This window comes from Astyanax mexicanus, chromosome 15 (genome assembly GCF_023375975.1).
Source record: "Astyanax mexicanus isolate ESR-SI-001 chromosome 15, AstMex3_surface, whole genome shotgun sequence".
Lineage (NCBI taxonomy): Eukaryota > Metazoa > Chordata > Actinopteri > Characiformes > Acestrorhamphidae > Astyanax > Astyanax mexicanus.
In genome coordinates this window covers 23,135,769-23,151,219 of record NC_064422.1, presented here as the reverse complement: position 1 = coordinate 23,151,219, position 15,451 = coordinate 23,135,769, and the positions used below count along the sequence as shown (strand labels likewise).

Genomic DNA, 15,451 nt, shown 5'->3' with positions numbered 1-15,451 from the left:
TATTAGACCAAATTAAAAAAATGAAAGACAAAACACCAAAAAAGTATTATTTAGTATTATTATTTCAGTCTTTTCTCTAACAAAGGAACAGAGGAATTTTAAGCAGCAGCAGCAGGCTTTGTTGGTTTTTCTGAGATATTCAAAGACTTATCTAAGTGTTCAATAAATATAATATATATAATTTGAATTGTATTAAATTTCCAAACAAAATGCGCATGGGCTATTTTAGTTATTCAGTGTGGTTTGTAAGTTATTCAGTTTCAGTTTTGGTTAAGTCAGAAAATCTCCAGTCAACTGCATTTCCAGTTTTCAAAGAAAAGCATGCCAAGATTATTGTCCATGGTAATTGACGAGACCCCACAGATGTAGATGATGGACAGTTTCAAAACATAGATTAGGCTGAAAGACGTTAAGCGCATTCTTTTAGGAGTTACAGGTCAGGTAGCATGACTTATCAGCACACAGTTTTCAACAGAGTTAAATAAATAAAGTGAAAAAGGAAAAAAAATATTGTACACAACCTCCTAAGAATGATTATATTGGAACTGACACACAGCTCAGACTCCAGATTTGCCATTTACATGCATTGTACTGCAGTGTAAACAAGCTTATATTTCAAACAAGATATGGTTTTAGCTTAATTTGTTAAAAAAAATATATATATATATATATATATATTCCGTTCTGCTTCTTGTGAAACCTGTTCTATTCACTCATCTCCATTCCTCAAGGCAACTTTGACTATAGCACAAAACTGCCTATGTCACTGTGATGTGGAAGTATAGGAGAGTAACAGATAATAGTGGGTATAGAATAGTATAGGGAGGAATGGGCAGTATATGGAATATAAGATAATATATCTAAAATTATAGAGAAGTATAGGATAGTGTCAGGTTGTATAAAATAGTGTCTGGTAGTATAGAGAGCATAGTGTAGTGTAGAGAGTATAGGATATTGGGTATTATGGGGAGTATATAGTATGATATTATCAGGTAGTATAGGGTAATATAGGAAATAATTGGTGTAAAGCATAACAGTAGTTCATCGTTGTTTTTACATCGTATTTTAAACAGTAAGAATAAAACTAAATCACGCCCACTCATGAGCTCCAGTAATTTACTGATATAAAAGGAAAACAGAAAGTGGTCAGACTCTACTTAAAAAGCTCTGGCCATGCAAGAGGTGTGTTTAGGACCTGTGGTTCTCTCTTTCTGTGATCCTATTGGCTGTAAGTAGCCGCTGCTCCTGACTCCCGGTTGCCGACTGGGTCCGATATCTAGCATGCCAAATTATTGCCACGTCTATCAGTAATTCACACTACAGGACTGAGCGAGCACTAAGTGAACACCGATTTGCCTCATAGCAAAAAAATTTGGCGTTCACCGAAAATCTGTCGGCGACTGAAAAACTGGGCGAAAATCATGTAGTTTGAACCTGGCATTAGTCACTGAAGTCTTCATGCCTGAATATTTCTCCCGCATACAACATGTCAAATGAGAACTGATCAGTTACTGTCTGCCATATAAACCCCACATCATAATCTGCACTGAGTGGTCATAATGTTTTGGCCTGTTGTTGTACAGGGGTTGGACAATGAAACTGAAACACCTGTCATCATTTTAGTGTGGGAGGTTTGATGGCTAAATTGTAGCAGCCTGGTGTCCAATCTTCATTAACTGCACATTGCACCAGTAAGAGCAGAGTGTGAAGGTTCAATTAGCAGGGTAAGAGCACAGTTTTGCTCAAAATATTGCAATGCACACAACATTACGTGTGACATACCAGAGTTCAAAAGAGGACAAATTGCACGTCTTCCTGGCACATCTGTGACCAAGACGGCAAGTCTTTGTGATGTATCAAGAGCCACGGTATCCAGGGTAATGTCAGCATACCACCAAGAAGAACAAACCACATCCAACAGGATTAACTGTGGACGCTGTAAGAGGAAGTTGTCTGAAAGGGATGTTCGGGTGCTAACCCTGATTGTATCCAGAAAAAAACATAAACCCACGGCTGCTCAAATCACGGCAGAATTCAATGTGCACCTCAACTCTCCGGTTTCCACCAGAACTGTCCGTCACCACAATAAATTATTGTGGTCTAAAACCAGGTGTTTCAGTTTCATTGTCCTACCTCTGTATATTTACACATAACTGTGCTATCATCTAAGGAACATTTGAGATATAAAAAAAAGATTAGTGAATCTCGGTATATGACCGTGATGATGTATTGATAAGCTCTTTGTGGGCTAAGCTTGCACATATATTAATTGTAAGCATTGAAATGCATGTGCTTGGGTAGTCCACTTAACCTGTATATCATAAAATAAAGCTAATAATCAATACAAATCCAGTGTCTGTGTCAGGCGATTCTGATTGATTCTGATGTTGCACCTCTTGTATCAGCATGTCTCTGATAATGTAGCATGGGTATTGTGCAGGTCTTACACTGTGTTCTTCACACTACATCATTTGGTCGTGTTGTTAAAAATCATTGGCTAATGTGAGAAACACCACTTAAGCATATCACTCGTGATGACATGTCTCTAATCAGTATTAAAAGCATCCTGAGGATGAACAGGGTTGTTGTGTTGAAGTTCTTCTGCCTGTCTGCTGGAAAAGCTCTTTAGTTTTGTTAAGTTAAAGATTGTATTAGGTCCAAGAAGATAAAAAATATGATTTTATTTGTATATTTTTTTTGTTGTTGTTGGTCATCAGCATGTATATTGGTGTAGAAGCTACTGCATGGGTGTTTGTTGTGTGTGTGTGTGAGTGTGTTGAATATGGTTGGTTGATCTTGCCTTCTGTACAGCCCTGCTCATTATGAGCCCTGTCAACCTGCATGATTGGTCATTAGCTGTGTAATATACTGGTGTGTGTTTTTATTGATGTAATATATAATTTATATAAGTAAATATATTGATCTTCTATAATACTGTGCTTACTACACTTTTTTGAGGGACCATATTAAAGATGATTAAAGTTAGCTAATTACGTATTTATAATTTATTAATATTGAAATTTGTCTAATATTTTTGTGATATACTGCTCTGGACAAAATAAGAGAACACTGCAGTTTCTGAATCAGTTTCTCTGATTTTGCTAATTATAGGTATACAGTATATTTGAGTAAAATGAACATTGTTGTTCATTGTTGTTTTATACTATAAACTACATTTCTCCCAAATGCCAAATAAAAATATTGTAATTTAGAGCATTTATGTGAAGAAAATGAGAAATGCCTGAACAAAAAAAACAAAAACAAAGATGCAGAGCTTTCAGACCTCAATAAATACAAAGAAAACAAGTTCATATTCATAATGTTTTAAAAGTTCAGAAATCAATATTTGGTGGAATAACCCTGGTTTTTAATCACAGTTTTCATGCATCTCGTCATGTTCTCCTCCACCAGTTTTACACACTGCTTTTGGATAACTTTATCCAACTCCTGGTGCAAAAATTCAAGCAGTTCAGCTTGGTTTGATGGCTTGTGATCATCCATCTTCCTCTTGATTTTATTCCAGAGGTTTTCAATATGGTAAAATCAAAGAAACTCATAATTTTTAAGTGGTCTCTTATTTTTTCCAGAGCTGTATGTATCGAACTTCTGAAAAGATTATTAAGATGATAAGTGAAATGTACTATCGACGCATTTTAGTCTGCATATATAGTCCCCAATATTGATGCACATACTAACTGCATTTCTTTCATTAAAGCTTATACAGCCCCAGTCAAAAGTTTGGACACACCTCGTCCCATTCAATGTGTTTTATTTCTTTTTATTAATATAATATAATACAATTAATATTGAAGACATTAAAGCTATACAGAAATACATGGAATTATTTTGTAAACAAAAAAAGTGTTAAGCAAACCAGAATATATATTTTTAAGTTTTGTACTTTAGATACTTTTAAGTAGCACATTTAGCTTTTAGGACAGATCTGCAGACTCTTGGTTTTTAATCTCCGTGCCTTTATGAGGGAGAGTCACCTGGAATAGATTTTTCTGCGTCTTGAAGTTTCTGGAGGTGCCGAACAATAGTTGGTGCTTTTCCTTCATGCTGTGAAGCTCCAGCTCATCCCAGATCCCCCATCTCAGTTGTTCAGGTTTAGATCAGGGAACACTTTTTTACTGTTTACAACATCATTCTGCATGTGTCTTTTAATTGTTTTCATGTATTTAATATTAATATACAATGTAGAAAATAAATTAAACAAAGAAATAAAGAAAAACACTGAATGAGGAGGTGTGTCCAAACTTTTGACTGGTACTGTATATAATGGATCAAATTCAATAGCTTAAACAGAACAGTCATAATCATATTTTTTAGTATAACTGAGGTACTTATAAATGCATTCTTCCTAAATTCAGTTTACAAAATATGCAAGACCCTGTTTACACCTGGTTATTTCCTTCATCTGAGTATCAGGATTATATCTATATAAGGTCAAGCCACATAAATACAACAAACTCACACAGCAATTTTAAATCTTATCAGGATATAATCCAGATACTAGGATGGGATTAATTTCTCAGGGGGTCGTCTGTGAAAAATATTCCACAATTCTACCAGAGAGATTTTTTTTGGCTTTTTCTGTCACATGGTATCACGTTCAGTAGCTCCTCCATTTCCACTCGCTGTTGGGTTTACACGGATCTCCATGGAAACACGCACCCAAAGTGTAATTGCAGTGCGTGGCAGTGGACAAATAGCTATTTTATTTAACGCAAGGTGACAAAACTCACAGATGTGAGTCCGGATGGGACTAAAATTACCAGAGGACCATGGAGTTCAATGAAAAACAGTAGGAAATTTAGCCTGAAATTTTCACAGATGACGTCTGGAAAAAAAAACAAATACTTAATCCTGTCCTGATAGGGCTTAAGGGAGCGGGTGTAAACAGGGTGTAAGAAAACAAATAAAAAGAAAAAAAAAAAAAGAGTTAAACAGCTGTGACTAATTACAAGGTTATGTAGCATCAACTAATGTCGCCTGTTTTGTCCCTGTGTGATTGTGTGTGTGTGTGTTTGTGTGTGTGTGTGTGCTCTATAGGGGAAGGTGGCTCAGACGGCCTGCATGTCGGCATGCAAGCACCTTGCCACCTCGCTGATGCAGATGCTGCTGGACACCGAGCTCAAGCAGATCAGCATGGGGGCCATCCAGCAGTTCAACCTGGATGTCATACAGTGTGAACGTGAGTAAAATGTTGTGTTTAAAACTGTTCATATCAATAATGCTGCTGGTCTCACTCTCTGGCCTCTACTGGAGGAAGGGATGGCCCTCGGTGTCCCTCCCTTCATTTAGTTTTGTCCTTTGAGACCTCTGATTATACAGCAGGACTTGATTTTTCCTCAAAAGATAAAGAAGGCATGTTTCTAACTTGCTAACATCAAGACTTACCTGTATCTACTCTTACTTAATATACAGGGTAAGTAAAAAAAAATATTAAAATCATTTTGAACAGATGTCGTTCATTCAGACAGCCCAAAAGTGTTTTAAATAGTTCAGATTTAATGCTCTACTTACTAAAAAAATCAGGTTTAAATGGGGCTCGGGCTCATAATGACAGTTTTTGGGGCAGGTCAGGGTTTGGCCTGGCTGGGCTGGATTTTTGGGGCCCGAACTAAGCTCTACTGCAAATATGGGTTCAGTTTTTTTCTGGACAGAAATAATCCTAGTTATAGACTATATTTTCCATTTAATATTCTGTCTAGACCAAGAGAAGGCTTATTGTTTAACCCCTGTCTGGAGAAACTACCCCATTATGTGTGAAGTCATGGCCTTTAAAAAGAAAGTTGACAGTTTTTTATGTCGTGAGAAGCAGTGGAATATTTATAAAATCTTTTAAAACTACTATAAACAAGGGCCATTCTTTCCACACACAGATTAAGCGTCTTCTAAATTACGTTGATGGAGGGGGATTCCTTAAATCTACTTTTTAAGTCAAGAACTAGATTAAAACTCTGGGGAAAAGAAAAAACATCTGTAGGCAGCTTGAAACTGCAGTAAGTGTAAAGAGGCTGTTCTGGGTGGATGTGCGTGAACATAAGCGCAGTTGGATTTCCTAGATGTTATCTTCTCAGGGTAGTAGGCACTCCAAAGGGCCGTGGCTTTGTTGCCCGAGAAAAAAAAGACCCACTTCCTTTAAGAATCACTTTGCTCACCACGACGCCTGTGCCCCATTTCAAACGCCTGCGTGCCTGTTGGTGGATTTAGCCCAGACGCTGTAATTGCTGCTTTCAGAAACTTGTCTAAAATAAACAGACACACATCTAAGGCATGTAGCACATTTCTAATGATCTCTTTTCCCTTTGTAGCCGCAAACCCTTTGAGCTCGGTATTGAGTTTAATGACTGTGAACCGGCCCGACCTTTTTCACACATCGTATTTGCACGGAGACCCAGCCGTGCACAGACATGACCTTAGAGTGATACTGCTGGCGCTCAGGCAGACGACCGTGCTTCACGTGCCTGAGTACCCGACTTCCTTCTCGTGACAGACTCCACCATACAGTATACATCCATCATCGCTGTCACATTACCAGCTCCACTGGAACCGTTTATGGCTAATGGACCAATAGAAATACAGTGCAGTAGAAGATAAAGTATTGTATTGTGTAGACAGGTCTAACTTATCTGTCTCATATCTGTCTGGGTAGAATGGTTTATTTTTTTCATACATAAATCTAAAAAAAAAAAAATAATACTTGGGATTAGGTGTGAGCGTGTGTGTGGGATTATCATAGATCTATAAATCACCCTTGAAAAAAGGCCAGTGTTTACAGTCACAATCTAATGCGTTGTTTATGTAACCAACCCATCATTAGAGTAAAGCAGATGAGCTAGCTGCTGGAGGAACTGAACAAATCCATTCACAAGGAGTTCACAGGGATGCCAGCAAAAAAAACAGTGTTTTTCCAAAGGCTCATTTATGCTTAGTGTTAAATACAGGGTACCACTTTAAAATAAGACTACCTTTATAATAGGTTTATAAATGGTTTACAATTAGTTTATTAATGGTTATTAATTAGTTTGTAATTTACTTAAAAATCATTGATAATCAGTTATAACACATACGTAGAAGGGGCAACAATATATATGGCTGTGGGTTCACTATTTGGCAAACAACAGGTCATTGTTGCCCTTTCTAATGAGGGTACAAGGATTTTGCATTATAGTGACAATATCTTAATGCCGTTGTTCAAAAACGTTTTGTTGGGAAAGATCACAGGACTCTCCTATTTGGCCAGACTTTGTGGGACGACTGTAGGAGTGCAGTGCCTAATTAATATTATTTAGCCATTTGAGCATTCATATCCTGCACAACTGTCAGAGGCAGAAATACAGCTCTGGCAAAAAATTAAGAGACCACTTCAGTTTCTGAATCAGTTTCTCTGATTTTATTATTTATACGTATATGTTTGATTAAACTAAATATTGTTGTTTTATTCTATAAACTACAGACAACATTTCTCCGAAATTGCAAATAAAAATATTGTCATTTAGAGCATTTATGTGCAGAAAATGAGAAATGGCTGAAATAACAAAAAAGATGCAGAGCTTTCAGACCTCAAATAATCCGAAGAAGACAATTTTATATTCATAAAGTTTTAAGAGTTCAGAAATCTATATTTGGTGGAATAACCCTGTTATTTTTATTTACAGTTTCCATGCATCTTGGCATGTTCTCCTCCACCAGTCTTACACACTGCTTTTGGATAACTTTACGCCACTTCTGGTGCAAAATATTCAAGCAGTTCAGCTTGGTTTGATGGCTTGAGATCATTCATCTTCATCTTGATTATATTTCAGAGGTTTTCAGTTTGGTAAAATCAAAGAAACTATTTTTCTTTTATTATTTTTGAGGAATCTCTTATTTTTTTCCAGAGCTGTAAGCTTGCGTGTGTGTGTGCTCTTGTTGTTCGTTGCTGCCCCTGTAGAGCCCTGCAGCAGGTATCACAGGGTGAACCAGAGTTCATAGCTGGGTTCATCAGCACAGATACAGCAGGGAATACCCGAGCCCTCTGGCCTGCAGTGAATAGAGGAGTGGGAGAAGAGCTCGTCATGTTACGATCCTGTTCAATTCACCGGTGGTTCAACTTCCACCGGTCAAAACACTGAGTCACTTTAGCATCCGCAACCTTTGTTCACGCAAACAATGCATATCTGAGATCTGTCGCTGTTCGTGCGCTGAGTGAATGCCTGGCTGGTGTGTTTATCGTTTTCCTTGTCATCTGTGTGGTAATTGGATATGTTTTGAAAGTTGTGGTCATTTTTGAAGGGGAACAATGCGGTGTTACGCAATAAAGCTAATGGTTACACAGAGAATTCCCCAAGGAATATTGGAAATAGAAATGAAACTCTACATTTAATACCATTTTAAATTTCTGATCTACAGTGATCGACTGAAAGCACGGCAAATTATATACTCACTGTAAATGTTAACGAATGCAGAAATAGTGTAAAGCCTAGTATTACATGAGATTATTAAATGCTGAGTAATTGGAGATGACTGTAACAATAAAACACTCACACTGCTGTTCTTTTTTACAGTGTTTGCCAGTTCAGAGCCTGTACCAGGATTCCAGGGGGACACTCTACAGCTGGCATTCATTGACCTTCGACAGGTACGCACCCATCTCCTAATTGAGTAGACATTAGCGTTAAACATTGGAGTTAAACATTTTGTTAACTGTTCTGGGTTCTAATTGGTCAGTGGCGCACCTTTGATTTCTGTTGGCAAGATAGCAACACGCCAGAAATTTACCCGCACATAAAAGCAATGCCAAAGAAGCACACTGGTACAGCTTGCTAGCTAACTCTAGCCAGTTAGCATACCTGGCTAACACACTACAGTAATGGTATCTCAGCTCTGTGGAGTCAAAAGCTTATCTTACTCTGTCCTACCTGAAGAGAAATGAGAGCAGCACTTTATCTGAGAAGCTCCTGCTGCTGTTACTTACTGAATGAACAACAGCAAACAGCAATTAATCACTCAGAAAAGAGAGTAATGGAACTGTGCAATCGATCCACAACTCTGAAAAGGTTCCTCTCATTTCCCAGACGAGCCCAAATACGCTCTTGGGTACAGAATCATTATTTAGCACAAGTGATAAAACTCCCTTAAACACTGGATACAAGGTGCAAAAAAGCTTCAAGAGCACCAACTATAGCTCTTTTAAATACACAGTAAGTAAATGTCATGTCATGTGATGTACCTCATATAAAATAGACAGACAGCATCCCAAATTTTTCAACTTTTACAATACACAGTATGTACAAACAGTAGCATATGTGATAATATGTGTAGAATTTGCACGTAAAATATAAAAATGTGTTTTTTGTGATGCGGCACAAAAAACAAGGTGCAGCCAAATTGTCACTGGACTTCTCATCTCTTACTTTAGCACAAATACTTGTATTGCTTTTTTTTTTTTTTTTTTTTTTTGAATACCCCAAACATGACAAGACAAGACAGTCTTTTCCATACTTCTTCAAAGCTTTCTGGAGATGTTCTGAGTAATGCAGTCTCCTTTTACAGCCATTTAACCTATTCTTTTAGTGTAATCATCCTCCTATAAGAGGTGCTAACAGGTGTGCTTAGCTTAGCGCGGTTATTGATTTTGGACTGGGATCAGATAATAGTAGCAGGGATATATCAGGCGTGGACCGTTTGTTGTCATTTCTGAGATGCGTAAAGCCTGAAAAATATTTCCTCCTGTGTTGTGTTTGGAGTGTAACTGAATATGAGTAAGCTGCATATTTGGAAGGGTGTGTGAGCGTCAGAACTGACACTGGCAAGATATAGAAGCGGCGTTCTCAGACAGCATTCATTAGAGATTCTTCCTCTTATGTCTGCCCTGTCTGTTGATCATATATATAGACTTTATACCTGTCTGCACGTTTGCAGCCAGCGTACCTCAATGTTGTTTGGCAGACGTCCTTGCTGCTGGCTGTGGGGAATCACGCACAGGTTGGAGCAGCAGCAGCATGTCACAATTAACAGATTGTCTGTATTTGCTTCAAGCTAAACACATAAACAGATAAAGTGCAGATGAAAAGCTAACCAAATTGGCTAATTAGTTAAATTCCTATTGAATGTGTAGGTCTAAACTGCTAGTTTAAACAAAATAAGCAGTATAGGTGTCACTATCACTGTGGTTGTTACTCATAAGAGGCTTGGACCTGTATCTCTGTAAATCTGCTTTGTGACGCTTAAATAAATACAGAAATGCACTGACATGTTTGTCAGAAGTCTTATGATGCTTGCCACGCCTAAAAAAGCTTAGGAACACTGCATTGATCTGCAGGATATAAGTTTAAATATTGTTCATTTAGCCAAATGCCACCAGAAACAATAATTTCCAGCTTTATTTCTGATACACACGACACTGTGGATCAAGGAATTTTAAATGCTTTTAAAACTTCATATATTACTGTATTTTTCAGACTATAAGGTGCACTTAAAACCCTTTTATTTTTCCCAAAAATCGACAGTATGTATGTATGTCGTATGTATGAATCCTACCAGTCAGGTTTTAAAGGAGCAGTAAAGCCACTCCACTGAAGTACAGTGTTACAAGGGTGAGTTTTCAGTAAAGTTTCTCCAGCAATAATGCTGAATGTGGCAGCATTAAAATTAGCATTAGCCGCAGCGGTAGCTCTTTTGCCGTTCAGAGTATTATGGGTTGTCGTCTGCGTGGGACAAAACAGTTTTGTTCACTTGGGCGCCTTCCCCAGCTTCCCTATTAGAAGAGAAACATGGTGGCACACCTGTCACTACTATTGCGCCTTATAATACGATGAGCCCTATAAATGAAAATAGACCAGATAATGGACGTTCACTGATAGTGCCCCTTAGTCTGAAATTTACGGTAAATGTTCCATCCATCGCTCCATTCGACTATCAGGCCTCACTCAAACTTGAACAATAATTTCTGTCACCTTGTCATGAACACGCTGGTTAGTGTATGATCTCACTCACAAGATAACACCTCACAACGTATGCGAATGTAGGCGCTAAAAGCCATCTTACCCAGAGGTAACACCTCGGTTTACGAACTAAGTTTACTGCTATACTGCTAGCCCATGACTTTTGGCACATGAGTTGGTTTTATTATGCAATACCTTAATGTTTAATAAATACAGCACATCAACAGTTCACAGTCACTCTAGGCTTAACGTATGACCCTCAGAACATATGATTACTTTGTGCGCTTAGCCACAGTCTACATATTAAAAGCACACTGCAAGTGGTAATTCTCAGGTCCAAGCGCTGCACAGCATTAAAAAGCAAGTAGAGCACAAATAATGATTTATAATGCAGTGTTTTTTTTTTAATTGGCCCCTCGTTCATAATAGCAGTGGGGTCTCAAAAGAGGAATAAGGCAGCCTAACCACAGACCACATAATAGCCCGTGTTTGAAAATACTACACAACATGCCACAGCGATACACCTGAGAGCTGCTCGCTCTTGTTTGCCTGAGATTCTTGGCCAGATTACCGCATGTGCCACCCGGCTTTGATCCTCGCCAGGTTTTCTCAGGAGGGCTCGCTGACAACTCTTTTCAAGTGCACTCTTGCTTCCTTTCATGCGGCTGCAGCGGGCGGAGAGCGCCGTGGTCAGGGTCAGGCTCCCCGGTCGCAGATAAGGAGAGGAGAGCGCCAGTGGTCAGGCTTTACCTCCTCACCCCAGCCTGCCCCCTTTCCAGAGGTTAACCACTCGTTCCGCACGTGCCGCTCAACTGAAGCGCCAGTGGGGGCGGAGGGGGGTGTGCTTAGGTATCGATTTTGACAAGGGCCACAGGCAGCACACAGGATGGATCCACTGGAATTGGTGTGTTTGAGGATGTGCTGACCCCAGATGGAGAGGTCACAATGTTCCTGCCAATCATGGGAAGCCTAATGGAGACTTTGTTTACTCTGAGCTGTTTTAAACAATTTCTTAAGCCTTTGTTAGCTGTAACTCAATCCTGTGAATGTAGCAGTGGCGTGTAAGGCCAGGGTAGAGCTGAGTGACCAAACTCTTAGAAATGTTTGAGAACATTTGTTAGAACAGTGTATTTTGTGAGCAAAATTTATATGCACAAGAATTTTGGGAGGATTTTACCATATTGAAAACCTCTGGAATATAATCAAGAGGAAGATGGATGATTACAAGCCATCAAACCAAGCAGAACTGCATGAATTTTTGCATAAAATTATCCAAAAGCAGTGTGTAAGACTGGTGGAGGAGAACATGCCAGGATGAATGAAAACTGTGATTAAAAAACAGGTTTATTTCACCAAATACTGATGATTTTTTGGATTAACTTTTAAAATTTTATGAATATGAACATGTTTTCTTTGCATTATTTGAGGTCTGAATGCCTCAAATTCCACCTGCAAAGTGCAAACCTTTTAAGAACCGATCTGTGTTTTCACTGCTTTAAGGAATCACTTAGTACGTATGTGAATGTGGCCGTGTTTAGCTGAAAATGGCGGTAAGGTTTGTAAACAATGCTTGAACGCCCTGCTTTGGTTTGGCCGCTTGTGTCATCAGTTTACTGGTGGTTACTGGTTCCAGACCAGCAAAATTGTGGGGCTGAAATGGCACTGACCTTTCTGGATGAGAATCTGTGATTTTGCGGTGAAAAAGCACAGAACCGCTCTGGAACTTGGCACCAACACCGGTACCGCCACCATGCTGACGAAAAAGCACCCTGTGTCATGTGTGCTTACCTCTTTGGCCACTGGAGGCTGTAGTGGAAGCTTCCAGTAACACTTGTAGCACATAGGCAAGTATTTGAAATTAGTAGCTGTTTACATAATTTTATTTCAATAAATTTTTTTTCCCATTTACTCCCTAATTTACACGGCCAATTAGCCAACCCACTCATTAGGACTCCCCCCATCACTAGTGATGCCCCAACACCAGCAGGGTGAATACTAGCACATGCCTCCTCCCATCCCATACATGTAAAGTCAGCCACCATTGCCGAGTAGCATCAAAGCTCGCTCGGAGGAAAGCGCAGCGACTCTGTTCTGATACATCAGCTCACAGACGCCTTGTGCTGATAGACATCACCCTTTTGGAGTGATGTGGGGAGAGAGAGCACCATCTACCCAAGGCCAATTGTGCTCTCTTAGGGCTCCGGCAGCTGATGGCAAGCTACATTGAACTTAGTAGCTGTTCTATTCATGTCGCAGCAGGTTGTCTACATGAACACATAGCCAAACAGCAAACATATCTATACCTTCAGACGTCCGTTTAATTTATTATGGTCGTTATTATGGGATCTCTCATTTCTCACATTCTCAGAAGTAAAGCCCTCAGTCTGAAGATTGCATCAACTGTGGAGGTGAATTCATTCTACTTTTAATTAAATGCCTCAGGGGGAGCACATCACTATCAGATAAGTAGCATATGAGGAATGTGCCCCGCATTCAACATGTTGATCAGGCTCATATCGTGACTGCATCTTTCTGAAACGCCATCTTCAGACAGCAGCTGAAGATCGAGCATGTGTTTGCCTGAGAGCTGCTGCTTTCTGCACAGTCTTTTAATTCACGGGGACCTGTCTCGGCTGTCAACACGAATGAGGAATTCAGATAACAAAAGCCAGAAGATGAAGAGTGGCTTGCTCTGTGTGCGAGGGGTGCGCTGAGGCAGGCCGTGAAGGAGCGACGGTGGACTACAGGGGAGTCAGGCAGCATGGGCTATAGGTCCTGACAGGTCTAAATGCTGCTGCTGCTGCTGTGCACTCAGGCAGGGGCTTTGCCCTGTGGGTGAAATGCAATATAGAGGGGATTAGAATCAGCCCAACTAAAGGCCTGGCAAAGAGTCAGAGGTGCTGTGATACCATCTAAAACACTTCACTAGCAACCAATCGCACTAAAACTGGAGACGGTTCTTCGATTCAACCACGTCCCAAAGAGTTACATTGGATACAGATGATGGTACATCGAAGGCCACTGTGTATCATGTCGGAAGTAGCCATTAGAAGATAATAAAGGTAGTTTGTGGTCATGAAGGGATGCACATGGTCAGCAACAACATTGTTGACTCATGTTGTGAGTTTATGGATTAATGGATTAATGATTTTGGCGCTAGTTTATTAGCCTATTATCTGTGTGCCTCTTCTGAGCCTCTTCAGCCTCAGCTTTCTGTTCTTGGTTGACAGAACTGGACCTTAATATAGTTTCTGCTGTTGCATTCCATCCACCTCAAGATTGGACATGATATTCATTTTAAGATTCTTTTCTGCTCACCACAATTGTATAGAGTGGTTATTTAAGTTATTGTAGTTTTTCTGTCAGCTCCAACCTGTCTGCCTGTCTATTAAGCAGCTAGACCTCTGGTACAGTAATAGATAAGGGGCATATCATAGACAACAAGTACAGTAGAGACAATACAGACAACAAAACACTACATATATGTTGTCCAGTGATATAATTGGACAAATGTTTTTTAAAATAATTTATTCAGTGCTGGCCCTGGCATTCCACTGCCCTGCAAATTCCAAGTGTTTCTTTTCTTTTCAGCATAACTGTGGAGTCCCAGTTTCAATAGGAGTGACGAAATGTTTAATTTTATTGAAGCTATGAAATATGGGGTTATCCACTATGCAGTTTCACTCATCTCACAAAGTTTGTTACCTCTAGTTACTATACAAGCCCAAAAAGGGCATCAAGCAATTAACCATAGATGGCTGTGACCATTATGCATCAATCCAAGTATGATTTAGGCCTGCTATTCTAGTATTAGACTGATTATAATTCATATTTTTTTAATACATTAGCCACCAAAATACGAAGCACCACTAAGGATAATTACATTGCCCTGTTTGGATGGATATTGCACCATTAGCAACCCAAATGTATTCCACTGTGTCTAAGGCTACGTTCACATTACAAGCCACATTGCTCAAATCTGATTTTTTGCTCAGATCTTGATACACATTGATATGTGTATAAACATCGCCTTCTTCACCAACAACAAAAATTGACAAATTTGAGAGACGACTCATAGATTTAAAAAAGGAAATGGATGAGTTAGCAGCTCATATGTGGAGCATCTTTTGCTGGAAAAAAAAAAACTCTGGTCTGAAGTATATGCTCAGGTGGAGGGGAAGAAAAAAGGTCAGACAGTGTGCTTTTGCTGTTTTTGCAGCTATAGCTGCACAGCTGCACTGAGAGATGTGTGGGTACAAGAGAGAAGCACGTAGCGCATAGGGAAAAAAAAGCAAAGAAACGCATGAATTCCGAATTCATAAATTTGATTGTTCACATTCATGTCACATATCCATGGATCGAATACGCATCCGAGTTAGAACCACTTTATTAAATAATTTGGCAAGTTCATACAGCTATGAAAAAATCTGATATGAACCACATTGAGCAAAAAAAAATCAGATATAAGTCACTTCAGCCTGGTAATGGCTCAGAGCCTCAGAGTCTAAGGCACCCTA

The 15,451-nt window shown here is 39.3% G+C and overlaps 1 protein-coding gene across 6 annotated transcripts in view; it reads left to right on the top strand.

The window, feature by feature from the left end:
* exoc6 (exocyst complex component 6) overlaps nucleotides 1-15,451 on the top strand; it is a 66,153-nt gene that overhangs the window by 45,823 nt on the left and 4,879 nt on the right. For 5 of the 6 annotated variants that reach the window (XM_022669208.2, XM_022669204.2, XM_022669205.2 and 2 more), the window contains 2 exons: nucleotides 5,056-5,197; nucleotides 8,556-8,629. In XM_022669208.2, coding sequence (XP_022524929.2) covers nucleotides 5,056-5,197; nucleotides 8,556-8,629 — 216 coding nt within the window. Of the gene's footprint in view, nucleotides 1-5,055; nucleotides 5,206-8,555; nucleotides 8,630-15,451 lie in introns of those variants that run through there. The other variant, XM_022669209.2, reaches the window with a different exon arrangement.